Source organism: Phodopus roborovskii, unplaced genomic scaffold, assembly GCF_943737965.1.
Source record: "Phodopus roborovskii unplaced genomic scaffold, PHOROB, whole genome shotgun sequence".
NCBI classification, from domain to species: Eukaryota; Metazoa; Chordata; class Mammalia; order Rodentia; family Cricetidae; genus Phodopus; species Phodopus roborovskii.
In genome coordinates this window covers 3763763-3778358 of record NW_026126638.1, presented here as the reverse complement: position 1 = coordinate 3778358, position 14596 = coordinate 3763763, and the positions used below count along the sequence as shown (strand labels likewise).

Genomic DNA, 14596 nt, shown 5'->3' with positions numbered 1-14596 from the left:
TTCTGTTCCAGGCTCAGGCACTGAGGAGCAGAGGAGCTGAGCTCTGGTCCTCCTGCAGTTCACAGTGCTCCATGCCTGGCAAAGGGCCCTGGATGCCTCATGCCACACCAAGGATTGCTGAGGATTCTGGCAGAGATGAGTGCTTATAAACGGAGGAGTAAGCCGAGGACCCTGCCCAGGCGGGATGCACAGGAGCCCCAATCACAGGCACTTGGTGGGCCCTGCACGGGGGCAGGGGGGGCGGGTCTATGATCCAACTGCTGACTTTGCAGGCCTGGTTCAGGGTTTGGGGATGTGGGTCCTTTTGTGGGGGCAGTCAGCAGGCTAGAGGGACATCCTTTAATAAAAGTGTTTCTGGAGCCTTCGGTGCAAGCAGCAGGTGAGAACCATCCCGCAGATCTGCCAGATGGAGAGAACAGAGAGCAAAGGGACATGAGAACCCCACAGAATGCTGGGAGGCAGTTGCTCACACTGGAGAGGGCTGGAGAGCTACACCCAAGGGTCTGCTTTTTCTCACAGGACTTCAGGAGATGCTGATATGGTGTGAGGGCTGGGGAAGTTCTGAGAAGGGCTCCCCAGAGGGTATGACTTCTGTGCTAGAACAGGCTCCAATCATGAGAAACCTGGTTACACAACACATGTCAGTCCTGTGGGTCTGGGTTGGGGCCCAGTGGCTGCTTCCTTCTCAGAACACACCCAGCCTGGCTACTGACCTGTGGGCCTAGAGGTTCTCCATAGACAGCTCTGCTTATCCAGCTCTTCTGTGAGAACATTGCCACTTATACCAGAGCTGCCCGAAGCATCTCTGCTTCCTGCTGCCCGAGGGCTCCAGAACCAAACCAAAGCCACCACAGTTGTGGAAGGAGTGCTCAGTGTCCCTTATGAGTTCAGTGTGGGGACTCTGGCATTGTACCTGCCAGTACCCCTACTAAATCCATGGCTGAACAAGAACACAGGGGATCCCACCTGCCCAGTCTCCTGTACAGTTCCCAAGCTACCGAGGAACTGCATTCTCCAGCCTTTGCTCTCCCATCCCCGAAGCTGCCCTTTCCCCCCTCCTCCTTCCCATCCAGGGATGCCTTGAGGACAAGGAGACAAGGTTGTGACAGAACAAGATGCCCCATTCTTGTCCTCCTGATCCTGATGGTGACGGTGTCATACTTGGTTTCCACTCTGTGTGCAGGACAGGAGCCTGTGACAGGGCAGTCCCACAACTGTCACACAGGGATGAAGGTGAGTGCTATATGAGTCCTGTCTTGCCCTGGCTTTTTCTACAGACCTGGCCTTGACTGTGCAGGCCTGGGTACAAATGGAGCTCCAGCCAGGGTAGGACTAGACCCATGAAGACGAGACTAGCCTGAGCATCTGCCTAGCCTCGTCAAGTTATCTTCTGCTCATCAAGGACAGGGTTACCTCTTCACCTTCCTTACAACTCCCCCGGCCCAGGTCCAGCAGGGTGAATAGCCGGGGCTACCTGCTGCTTTCAGCTTCAGCCTCAGTGCTAAGAGCCTTGAAATCCACCTCTGGGACTCAGACTCAGAAGCCCACAGGCAGCTTGGGAGGTCATCTCACCCCTGGATTTAAGCAGGCACAGTCACAGCAGTTCACAGACATGCACCCCGGGGTTGTGGCATGCTCCTCTCTCCATCTCATGGTTGGATGCTTTTCTCATGGGTTATCAGGGGTTTTCTGATGCACACAGAGGGGCAGGTGGGAGGGACTTCTTGGACTGGTCTATGTGTGTTGTAGGCTGTATCCACGGCTCCTTAGCCTACAATTCACTCTAGATGGTCTTGCAGGAGTTAAGCTCCCTGACTTGCACTATGTATTTAGAACGGGTTTCTTTAACAGTCATAGCAAGTGCATGGGGTAGATATTCCCATCAGTCCATGCAAAACACATATGCATGTGACTACATAATTCACCCAGAACTCTGCGGAAGGGTACACTTATTAATGTGTACCTGGGTCCACATAGGCATGTATACATACACATGCTCTTCATCCTGAATTGCATGATTTGATCAATCTCTCTCTCTCTGACACACACACACACACACACACACACACACACACACACTCGTGCATGCATATCCACCCTGAAGTGTGCAGAGGTTAATGGACAGCAGTCTCTAGGCCCCAGGTGAGTATCAGTGTCTCCCTTTTGGGAAAGGACACAGAGAAGCCAGTGTGGATGATCTACGCAGCCAACACAGCGACATGAAACAACACAGAGAAATTTGTGGAGAGAGTACAGCATAGTGGAGGGTAACCTATCTCTTGGGTTTGGCTCCTGCCACCAGCTCCACTTGCCCAGGGCACAGGGATCCCTGGAGGAGCTGCTGGGTACAGCACTTGACCGCACACTGGCATTTTTAACAGGGAGGCTACAACGCTCTTGGTTTCTTGCGAGGCTTTTCAACAAACACCCAGTGGTCTTTGGACAGCACAAAAAAAAAAAAAAAGCCTGGCACGGCCCACATGACCTGTCCCTTCACCTTTTAATAACCTGCAATCCCAGGCTCACCTGTTTTCTAGGCTCTAAAACGCATTAGCATTCTACTTGTGGGCTGCCAAGTTAGGCTTTATTTCAGCTGGGCACCTACAGGCTGTGTGACCTCGGAGTGCTTACAAGCCTGTCCTGGTAGGCAAATTCTTCCCTTGTTAGAACCAAGCCCCTTGTAAGGATGGAAAAATTTAGCCTAATTCTCCCTAGACTCTGCCCCCTAGCAGTGAGTAGGCAAAAGGTCATTCTTGACTGTTTAGGACAGGGCGGTTTACCAACAGCACCTGTGAGTGAATGAGAACAGGAAATGAACCGTGCCACACTACCCAGAAGCCCTAGCGAAAGCAGACTTCCTGGGCTAAGCTCGGGCTTGGATAGTTAAAATTGATTGGTCTGCACTGGATGCTATGAAATGGTTTGTGATGCGCGGGCTTTGTTGTAACCCTATAAAAGCTGTCTGAACCCTGTACCCAGGATTCCCAGTCCTCTACCCCACGTGGAGTATGGTGTGGACCCCAGTGCACTGGAATATAAAAGCCCTCATGCTTTTGCATCAAGACCGCTTCTCGTGAGTGATTTGGGGGGGGGCCGCCTTTCCTGAGTCGGGGTGTGAGGGTCCAGGCTCTCCGCGGGTCTTTCACCCTCTCACATCTGAGTCTGAGAGAGGCTAGCAGGGCCTGCGGACTCAGACTGACCACGTGAGCCAGTCAGGTCCTTCCACGTGCTGCCCCTGACTTCCTATCCACTCGGTAGCTATTCCCCATTGTTTCTTGTCAACCCCCCTCAGAACTTAGTAACCATCACCTCCCCAGGAGGTTTCCCTGGCCTCAGGAATGGCCAAAACAGCTTTCATTTTCTCCCATGAATCCAATGCACAGGCGCACACTGACTCACTGCTGGGCAATGTCCAGCTTACTCATCTACCCCCTCCCCCACAGAGGTGAAAGCCCCCACACCTGCCTTCCACGTGTAGAGCACGGCCTGCTACAAAGCCAATGTCCCCAGCCTTCTCAGAGTGTCCCCTGGGTGGGAGGTGCCTCCTGTGTGTGTGAGGACAAAAAAAAAAAAAAAATCCCTGGGCTCCCGGCTACTATAACCTTTTTAAAGTTTCCCAGCTAGAATATTCTATAAATTACTTCCTAAGATTATGCCTGGGTGGAGAGCCACCCACAGGAGGGGAAGCTGGTGGAAAAGAAAGAGTACCAGGAATAGGAGGCCTGGTTGGCTCTGCCGCCGTGGCTGTGTGATCTTCGGCGAGCGACTTTCCATCTCTCGGACCAGTTGGTCATGTTCAGTGTACCTGAATAAGATGGGGGCCCAGCAGCCCTCCGCCCCAGTGAGCACAGGTTTGATAGCCTGACCGGCCCCGTGGTGTGTGGGCCACACAGGTGCGTTCCCAGAGGACAACCTCTCTGAGCGGAGCGGCTCCTCCCTGCCACTCAGCCTCTGCCCCATCGTGCAATCACCCACCGAGACGGCACTCTGTGAAGGCCGCTGTGGGGCCATTCCATTTGCAGTCAGAGGCTTCTGATGGGCTCTTTGTAATTCTAGCCGTAGTTCCCACCTTGCTGCTAGACTCGCAGGGAAAGTCCCACGCGACTTTCTTCTCCCACCCCCTACTTTATTTCTAGCGCAGTCATCTCTGGAGTCCCTGAAATCTGGGGAGTCTGAAGATATACCGAGGTCTGGCCACGGTATGTACATGTACTAGAGTACAGCTCTGGGCCTTGGGTGAGTCCAAACATTTGCTCAGGGATTCTACATGTGGCCAAGGTAATAATCTCTCCTGAGCACACATGGCATCATTTTCCCTGAGCAACAACTCAGTTGACATGTCCGTGAGGCAGTGATGGGCAGGCCACCAGACACCTGGCTGAGATCAGAGTGGGCAGCCCGGTACTTCCTGCCTAGTTTCTGGAGTTCACAATGCATCTGGCTAAGGTTGGTCAGTGAGATAGGAAACTTAGCAGAATCTCCAGGCCACAGAAGCCTAAGGTTGCTAAGGGATGGGACAGGGCAACAGATTCCAAACTGTTCAGGGAACTCTACCTCAGGGTCATGGGAGCAGTGAGTGGTGGCCCTTATATTCCTCCTGTTTAGATGCCAACAGCTCGGCCTTCTGGGCCTAACAGACCAGTCTCTTATGTGGCAAAAGTCCATTGGCTGCTGCTTTAAAAAATTTGTTTGGTCTGTCTATCCTAAAGAAACCAAAGGACACCATCTTAGGATGATCTCCTGACCTTGGTGCATGCTTGTGTGTGTGTGTGTGTGTGTGTGTGTGTGTTTGTGTGTGTGTGTGTGTGTGTGTGTGTGTGTGTATGTGTAGGTCTGGTGTCTGGGGAAGAGAAGGGCTGATTTGGGCCCTTTCTCAAGGCAGATGAATGTCCATCTCTGGCCAGTAGAGGGCACTCTAACCGAGGCTTGGCCATTACCAGCCTCTGCTCAGTCAACCACAAGGGAGCAACCTGGGCAAGGGGTGAGATGCAGAGTCATAGTATGAGGAGGTGTCATGGCCTACAGGCACGTTGCCTGCCAGGGGCCTGACCCTTGGACATTAGACTTACACAGCAGCACTGATCTGCTCTGACTTTGGGCTGTAAGCATTTGTAGCCCTGTGCTAGGCCCGCAGGCTCATTACCTTTGGCTACAATCTCTGCAGACCAAGGCCAGGAAGAAATGGACAGAGGTGGACCAGGCCTGGTCAGTGCCTTTCTAGGGCAGTTCCCTTTACAGCACTGGGATGGGAGGTACAGAGCAGGGCAGCAGGAAGCCTGGGTCCTCCTAGAAGGGCAGCCACCACCATCAGATAGAAGCAGGAGCATATATAAGGGAGGACCAACCTTCTGTGCCCGTTCAGTCCCCGAGGATTCCCTCCCAGCTCCTCTCCTAAGGTCCCTTGTTTGGAGCAAATAATGGGACTGAGGCTCACTTCTTGGATGGAAGTTAGAGGAGGGTCATGTAAGGAGAGCTATTGAGAGCAGAGTGTAGCTTTGCTCATCCTCAGGGAGATGGGCATATCTTCCTGGAATCATACATGTACACACAAGCAATGATGTCAGGTACATGCATGCATATTTACACAGACAATTTAAACACACACACGCACATGCACTCTGTATCATGTACACACAGACACATGCAGCCAGTCAAAGATGTTCACAAACCCAGCAGGCTGTGCTGTGCACACAGGAAACATGCTACATACCTGATCCTACACTCAAGTTGTTCAAGGCCCTATGAGGATTGAGACCAACAATGTGGTTCATCCTTGGTTGCAAAGGGAAGAGGGACAGGGGGGACAAGGGTTTAGCAGGGCCGGACATGCATGTACAAAGCATCAGCTACTTTCTTGGAGACAGGTGTCTGAGACTTTAGCTGGAGGGAGGCAACCCCTACTCCACTTACCTGAAGACAGGCCACCCCGATGCCCACTGCGCCCATGAGCAGCAGGTGGTCAGCCAGGAACTGCTCCAGCTTGGCCATGCAGCCCCCCTGCAAGGTGGACATGGGTTACTCAGCCTTAGCCTGGCAACAGGCAGGGGGAGCGGGGAGATGAATGGCTGTCATCCTGCGCGCACCTGAGACTGGGGGATGCCAACCTTGGAATTTCTCCTGGCCATTTTGAGATCCCCAGGGGACAGGCCACTGTGTCCGAGACTGCCAGGAGGACCTGTTAGTTCTTAGTATTCTGTCAGGTCTTGGAGTGCCCCAGGCTCTGTGATTTCAGGCCAAAAGCTTGTGCTTTACTTTCCCACACCTGCCTGCTGAGCTGGACTTTCTCTCTCTGTGTGTGGGTCATTCCCTAGGCCCTAGACTGTCTCAGCACTTACCTCTACCTTGTAGATGTTGGAGGGGTGGGCCCGCTGGCCACAGTGCACCACCACTGTCTTGCAGCAGCTGTCGGGCACCCGGCGACCCTGGGCTTCCTGAGATAAGATGTATGTGCTGTGCTGCCAGTCGGCCGAGCTGTTACTGCCGCAGCATTTGAACTGGGAGGAGGAGACGAAGCTGGAGTGAGAGGGTCTGTGTGGGGTTCCCACCCCTGTGGTTCAGGACCACAATTCAGGTTTTATAGTCCCTCTCCTCTGTCCCTTTGGAGAAGGAGAGGTTTTCTCTGGGACCTATAGGTCTCTGCAGGACACCCGTTGGCTGCCTTGTGCCAAGTGTTCTAGGGGTAGGGATTGTTTGTGAGATTGGGAGGCAGACAGATGTGGAGCTTTCACATTTGTGAGGTTGGGTGCCATTAGGGTGTACAGCCAGGGTCCAGGTCAGGGGGAAATCACAAGGGAGATATTACCTGTCATCCAGGAGGTAGAACCTGGGGACAAGGACCCAACTTGCTGGAGGTTTTAGGATCCCTATTTGGGCTTTGAAGTTCAGAGCCCCAAGACTAGAAGAGGGGCATGGAGTGTGTCCCAGAGGCCAGGCAGAACACAGGCCAGTCAGTACTGACCACAGAGATTGCCTGAATGCCAAGGAAAATCCAAGTCTGCACTTTACCACGCCCAGGGTGGCTCAAAGAACAAATGTTGGCCACTCCTCCCCTCTGTGAGTCAAGACATTGAGATCCTAAGACCTTGTACAAGGTATGTGACACAGCTGCACCGAGTCTGTGCCTGGGTATGGGTGCAGGGACATTTGATTCAAATGTTAGCCACCTACATGCCAGGACTGAGGCGGAGGACCTGGCTCTTAGCTTACCATGTTACTGTCCCTGAGAGGGACACAGAGGAGGAAGGGGAAGTAGTCTGGGGTCAGCAAATCCTGTAAGTGTGAGCAGAGAGCCTGCACATAACTCTGCACACTGAACACGCTCACAACATGAGAGAGCACCCATAGGGCGTGCAGAATGTAACCACAAGATCGGAGCATACACGTGTCATAACAGCTGGAGCGCAACACGCACACAACATAACAGCGGGAGCAGAGAGAGCATGGACACTACATGACATCACACTCAGAGCACACACGTGATAAAACTGATGAGAGCATGAGCACAGTTTATGAGAGCACACACGAAGCGATCCCTGGGGTGGGCTGTGCTGATCGTCACATGCAGTTGTGCACTGTGTGTCACTCTGTGTGTGTGTGTGTGTGTGTGTGTGTCTTGGTGCCCCTGGGCTGCTACCTCACTTATAAAATGGGGAAGTAGGCTCTGCAGTGGGGATGTGTATGGATGGACAGTGTGGGTGCTTGGAGAGCACTTAGCATTTGCACAGAGCCAGCAGATGCTGAAGCACAACTGTCACCATCCTCTTTGTGTGAGGAGTGGTCCGTGTGCAGGTGTGTCGTTTATATACACGTGGCCCTGGCTCTGATCCACCACTGTCTCAGGCTCAGTCCTTCCTACCTGGGTGCTGGCTGGGACACTAACTGCCCCAGCTTGGGAGAGGCCTGCGTTACACACATTGATGCCATGGAGTCGGGTCAGTGGCAGGCTTTGCTTTAAGCTGACCCTTTCCTGTGTTTGCCTACCTCCCACTTAGGCAAGCCCTGCCCTCCTACAGGCCAAGTCCAGTCCCACCTGCCTTACTGTAATCTGAGGTGCCCCGGAAAAACTGCTTGGTGTCACCTGTTGTCCACAGTTCCATGAGTGAGACCCCCCTAGCCAAGGCTTCTGCCCTACCCCTTTGTCTCACACAGCTCCCTACACATAGGACCCGGCAGGTGCATGGTGCTTGCAACGGATGACCAACTGTGTGGGTGGGCCCTTCCCTGCCACTGGGCTGAGCACACGGGCATGACTACATGTGCCATGTGTACCTGTGTGTACACACGTGCCCTTAGTCATTTTCTTGGGGCTTTACTGAATCTACTTGCAAACAAGGCATCTTCTTGTTCCTTACATGCTGTTCAATGGCTCACAGCCAGAAAATTTTTCTTACTGAGCCACAGTGGCTTGGCATAGAACGCTGGGGCCTTGGTGCCCATCTCTCCAAAGAAGGATGGAATAGGCAGGAGGACCTGAGAGCAGCTGTCTGCCTCTGTGGACCCAACCTGGAGGGCAGCAGGGATGGGGTTTAGACAGAGTAGAAAAGGAGTGTGGGGGAAGCCAGGGTTCCTTGACTACTTTCTACGGTGTCAGGGGAGAGCCACATCTAGCAGTGATCACCATCACGGTACCCTGCACTATGCGGTGATCACCATCACGGTACCCTGCACTATGCGGTGATCACCATCACGGTACCCTGCACTATGCGGTGATCACCATCACGGTACCCTGCACTATGCGGTGATCACCATCACGGTACCCTGCACTATGCGGTGATCACCATCACGGTACCCTGCACTATGCGGTGATCACCATCATGGTACCCTGCACTATACGGCTTAGATTAGGGGTGTGCAACAGGGGCTCAGAGAGGGTGAGTAAACTGTCCCGGGGTCACGCAGACTGGGGGAGACGGACAGAGACAAGAAGTACACCTGCATCTCTCTGTGTGGCTTACATCCTGCTGCAGCCGGTCCACCGAGGCTGTGATGTCTGCGGCCCACGGCTGCCCGTAGTGCTCAGTCAGGGTGCTGTTCAGGTGCTGCTTTAGCTCGTCACTCAGCTGGGGAGGGGGGCATGAAGGAGTGTCAGCAGCCCCCCCCCCAGGCTTCCTCTAGGACCCAGGTGTCTCCTCCTCCTCTCCACCTGTCGTCAGGGCACCATATTGACTAAGACAGTGCTGTGAGCTGGCATGAGTGAGGATGACATGGCTCATACTGGGTCACGTGGGAGCTGCCTTCAACTTGCTGTGGATTCGAACTTTGATTACTATGGGAGGTGCAATGTGCAGGCACTTGTGACCTTGGGCAACTGGGTGCACACTCTTCAAATGACCCGCTTGTTGGGACATGCTGTCTGTTCCAGCCCAAAGCCACCCCAACCTTGCCTTCAAATCCTGAACCTGAAGCCATAAGCATGGGAAGAGAGATCCCCTCACCCATCCAGGTAGGCAGGACTCACTCGGGTCTTTAGTCTGCCAGCCAGTGACCCTTTCTGCTCCCTTCTCAGTGGCTGTCCTAGCAAGTGGGTTCCTTTTAGGGATCCCTGGAGGGGAGAAGGATGAACTAGCCTCCCCGAGAAACTCCCACCCAGGTTCCCCCATGGAACCCATCAGTACCAGCAGAGGCAGAGAGATCTGCTGGACCTGGGACAGGAAACTGGGGTGCAGAAGATGGGGTGCAGAAGTAGTCCTGATCTAGACACCTGCCGGCCACTAGGGCAGCAGGAATCCCAGCATCTAGCTGTGACTTCTCAGGCACCGACAGACCTTGTACTTACCCTCTGGTAGTACACATGTGCCAGGACTCCTGCCACCAGCTCCACCAGGAAGATGACCAGCAACAGGCAGAAATACTAGGAGCAAGGAGAGGAATGGTCACCCTGGGATCCAGGGCTCCCCTGTGACAAACGCCTCTACAAAGATGAGGGAGGTGGCCGGGGTACCTGCCAGGACTCCTATCATCCCCATCCTCCTCTTTTTACCCACACTCTGGACATGACAACCCCTGTTGACTACCACCACCAAATTTCCCACTCGCCCCTCTGCTTACTGGTCTACGGACAGCCCAAGAATCCAACTACCCATCCAGACTTGAGTGGACACTACTGGATGCCAAATGCCAGGCACTGGGGATAAGATGTTACTGGCTCGTTCGGGAACCAGGGAGGGGGGCAATATGAAGTTATTAGAGCTCCATGTTGTCAGTGTTTCTGGGGGTGACCCTAAAGGCTCCTGATGTGACAGGGAGTCAGAGCAGGCTTTGTGGGTGTGGTGGCACCTGTGGCACCTTCCTGAATGGGCTACAGAGGCACTTGCCAGGCAGAGAAGGGGAAAAGCACACCCCAGGAAGGAGATGGAGCACCAGCCCGGGAAGAGCGGGCCATTTGAGTTTGGACCATGGCATGCACTCTGGTGGCTGGAAAGGAGATGCAGGCTGGGCCCAGGAGCTAAGGCTCTGGAGAAGGCAAAGTTCCTGGATGGTGATTTGAGCGACATCTCCCAGCCCCAATATCTACTTCCCATCCTTCATAGCTTTTCCCAGGGCTTTTGGCTGCCCTCACCATGCTTGCCTTTCCCAGGCTCCTTGGTACCAGGCCAGACACTTCAGTTTCAGATACCCATTTGTGCACTTCCCTCCTGGCTCCCATCTGACTGCACTGTCAGCAGCATCCCTGAGCCTTGTGGGAGCCAACAGGTGGGGCCTACATAGTCTGGGAGAGGGACAGGGATATGGAGGGGAAACAGATCACAGGCATCCAAGGGACAAGGAACAGAGGAGAAGGTGGAGAGAATAGAATGAAAGAAGCGAGAGAGAGGAGGGCCATTAAGAAGAGCATCTCTCTTCCCAGAGCCCACTTCTGGCCACCACAGGGCAGCAGCCAAGGTGTATTGGGATCACAGCACTTGGAGAGGCCTTCTGAGATACCAGGCTCATGAAGTAGGGGAAGGCATGTGGGCAGGAGGAGACAGTTGTCATGGGCCTTCAGGAGGGCAACACAGAGCTTGTAGACCTTTGCAGAACTTTCATGACCTTGAGTCTGGGCCCCTGAGTGGGAGAGACTACGTGGATAGGGCTTGGGAAACACAAGGAGAGTGGGATTTCTCAACTCCCAGGGGAAGAGCTGGGCAAAGCTGCCCTTTACATTAATACACAGTTCTCAGTAATGTCATTCCATCTCTTTCTTTCAGCACTGTGGCTGGCCATCACTGGTGACAGGAAAAGTTGCTAGTCTCTATAGATGGGGGGTTTAGCCTGTCTGTCACTCGTGGAGTCCGAGGCAGAGAGCATAAAAGATGTTCATGGCTGCCCTTCCTCTTTTGTTGTTATAGAAAAGTGCACACAGCATGCCCAGCCAAGCTCTCTCTGTCCCTCCCTGAAGCTCAGGTACACCTTATCACTCCATGACTAAGGATATGGGGGAAGACAGAGTGAGGTGCTGTGGGGGGTACAGGCTAGGGATGCACATTTGGTGATTCCATCTGCTGTAGGCTTTGTCTGGAGCTCTGTCTATCTAACAGGACTTTCCAGACTGCAGGTGTCAGGCTCAGGACCAGGAGTCGGGGAAGGGGTATAGGCTTTCCAGGGCACATTCCTCAGCCCCAGCACTCTTCACCCTGTTTGGACAGATGGTACTGCATGGGATCCAGAGTTAGTTGGTGTCCAAGGGGTCTGTATGCCTGCATCTTCTCTCAGGGATGGGTCTGAAGACACAGAGAGCCGATGGCAAGCCTGGGCTCTTGTGCTCACTGGGACTGACTGGATGGATACCAGTGCAAATTAGGAAATCCCACTCAGACCAAGGTAGTGTGCTTCAATAAGAGCTGTGCAGGATGGACACTGTGGTCCTGGTATATAGGATACAAGCTTTGGGGCTGTCTGCGGTGGCCCTGACTTTGGGGTTGGGTTTTCGTTTCTTTGCCAGTGGCAATGGTACTTCATATCATCTACCTATGCTGCCTACCCTGACTGGTTGGAGCTCAGAGCTCTGATCAGCTTCTTCCCAGAGTGCAGCCAAGGGTAGGCTTGAGTAAGCAACACTTGTCAGACAGTGTCAGGGACTAAATTAGTAGTGGACACTCCTGGAACTGCCTAGCCCATTGGACAATGTGGCGGCACTCTGACCCACTCAGTAGCCTTTAGAGCCCCAGTGCTCCTTTGTAACATGTCTGCCCTTCGGTTGGCTTGAAGTTGTCCTACAATCCTCTTACCCAAACATACTATTGAAGGCAGCCTTTGTCCTGCCGCACGGACTATGGTAGGGACTACTGGTCAACCAAGGCCTCCTGAATGCATATCAGCATATCCTCCAGGACATCAGGGAAGAGGTGATGGAGTGCCTGGCAGCGGGACTGGGCCTCTGGCAGCTAGGAGACCATATCCGACCTCCTTTCCTGTTAGTTCTGAGTCAGTCATAGACACCAGTCCTGAAGAGGTGGCCATTTTATACTGATCCCCTAGGGAACTCACTGCTATTGTAGTTCCTGAGAACAGGTGGAGAAGAGGGAGGAGAGAGACATGAAACCATGTCACATCTCTGGACTCCATGTCAGGTGAAACTAGTCCCCTACTGGGACTGGTCAGAAGATCCGATAGGTCATGTGACACGCTGGGTTTTCTGTAGAAGAGTTACATTTGCAGTGTGTGGAATGCCCACTGTAGCAAGAAGCAGTACTTCAGCATGAGAAGGTGTCACACAAAGCAAGGGTGGACGGAACCTGGTGCTCTGAGGGGACTGTGGTGGCTACAGGTGACAGCTCAGGAGCAGTTCTTAGCGCCAGAGGGCTGCAGGTGTGTGATTCACCTGAGTGGGGGAGGCCCTGAGTCACAGCTCCCTGTGACAGCTCCCAGGAGACAGGTGAAGGTCTCAGAGGATCCTGCAGCTCTGAGCATGGGACTGATTGGTTCTAGAAGGTTGCTGGATTTGTGGCAGGTGGCCATGAGCCCTAATAAATGTCTTACTCATTTCACTTGCTGAGCCCTTGCGGATTCTCAGCCCCTCTGTATGTACCAGAACAACTCTGCATGCAGCCCTGCACCCTTCCCACACCATCTGTCTAGCCTTCAAGTGTTTGCCCTCCCCAATCCCACTGGCAGTGCCTACCTGTCCTCCATTCCCCAGCTCAGACCTGGCTCTACTATGCCAACCCCTGAAGATGTCCACAGCATCACCTGCATGACATCTGCCTGACTCAGCCTTGCCTGCTTGTTCCTCTTCTCTGGACTCGGTTGCTTCTGATTCCTTCTGCTGCTGGTCCATTGCTCCTTTGCTCTGGGGAGGCCTCCACTTGACTCAGCCATACTCATGGCTGCCTCGATTGCTCCTGATGCAGGAATCGGTCCCGCCTCACCAGAGTAACTGTGCACTTCTGGGGGTAGGAACCACACCTTGGAGTTCCCTGGCTTGTCTATGGTGCCTGGTAGGGTTAGGTTTATGCTCAGAAAATAACGCTGGGCTACAGGAGGAGTGTGAGACAACAGGAAACAGCAGCAGGGTCATCCCCATGCTGGTGAAAGTGGTTCACTCTTATATCCGGAAGGCGACACAGCTGTTCTCTCAGGTCAGGTTACTCAGTGGCTTACTCAATCTGGAAAGATTTTTCCTCCAGGGGCCAGTCCTGGAGACATTATTCTGTTATCACAGCCAGGACAGAAGGTACTGTGGGCTTCCAGAAGACAGGACCAGGGTACAGCTGGCCATCTTTGAGACATGGGACAGTTCTCACTGCACAAAACTATCCAGCAGACATGTCGATGATTCAGAGCTTGGGAAAGTCCGAGGCATACTCCCTGTCAGGTCCTCAGGCTGATGCTGAAACTCGATTTGCATATGTGTCCCTAGGCACGCTGGGATGCACTGAAGAAGACTGGAGAAAGTCATTCACTTGCCAAGAAGCCAGAGATGGAACCCAGAAACACAAGCATGAGAGGGATTTGACTCTGCCTGTCTGGGAGGACACATCTGTCCACGAAACTACTCAGCTTGACCTAAGCAAGGGTCAGGAGGCTGGAGCGATGCCCCAGTGTTGTGTAACTGCCACCTCCAAACTGAAGCATCCTCTCAGGGCGAAAAGAAGCTACGAGATTCATAGGTCTCTGCCCGAGGTTACATAAGCAGGAAACAACTGCTGTAGAGGGGAGTGTTTGAGTGGAACTGACTTCAAGTTGTCCAAGGAGCACCACGGACTCTGCCATATCTGTGCTAGGGTGGGCTTTTCACTCAGAAAGCTGACCCAGGCTCCTGTGAGGAGCACCAATAAACCCACTGGTTCACCAAGCTGGACGAGAGTGGGGTTGTTTCTTCAGTCTGTTGTTGGTGCCCTATATAGGGTGACCAGGTGTCCGCATCTCCCAGGAGAAGCTGATTAATCCCTGGGGAAACTCTGTTCTGAACCAGCAGGTCCCTCTGCTTGCTCTTGGTGACCCAGGGAGAGGTGTATTGCCAGAGGGATGGTATAGCAGGGGCATTTGCCTGGGTTCTGGAGGTCCAAACTCTAATCTTTATTTCTTGGGGTGATCTCCCTAGCCCCTTTGGTAGTTCATTAATGGAACAGTTTTAGCTAGAAAGCAAAGTTGGATACTTTCTAAAATGATAGATCTG

General features: G+C 53.4%; 1 protein-coding gene across 1 annotated transcript in view; it reads right to left on the bottom strand.

Moving 5' to 3' along the window:
• Positions 1-263: 263 nt before the first annotated feature.
• Positions 264-14596, bottom strand: part of Tspan11 (tetraspanin 11) — a 36685-nt gene continuing 22352 nt past the window's right edge. Inside the window, exons 3-7 of the mRNA XM_051173236.1 lie at positions 9776-9850; positions 8955-9059; positions 6336-6494; positions 5911-5997; positions 264-399 (exon numbers count right to left, since the gene is read on the bottom strand). Of these exons, the coding sequence (XP_051029193.1) occupies positions 340-399; positions 5911-5997; positions 6336-6494; positions 8955-9059; positions 9776-9850 (486 nt within the window). The 3' untranslated portion in view covers positions 264-339. The remainder of the gene's footprint in view (positions 400-5910; positions 5998-6335; positions 6495-8954; positions 9060-9775; positions 9851-14596) is intronic.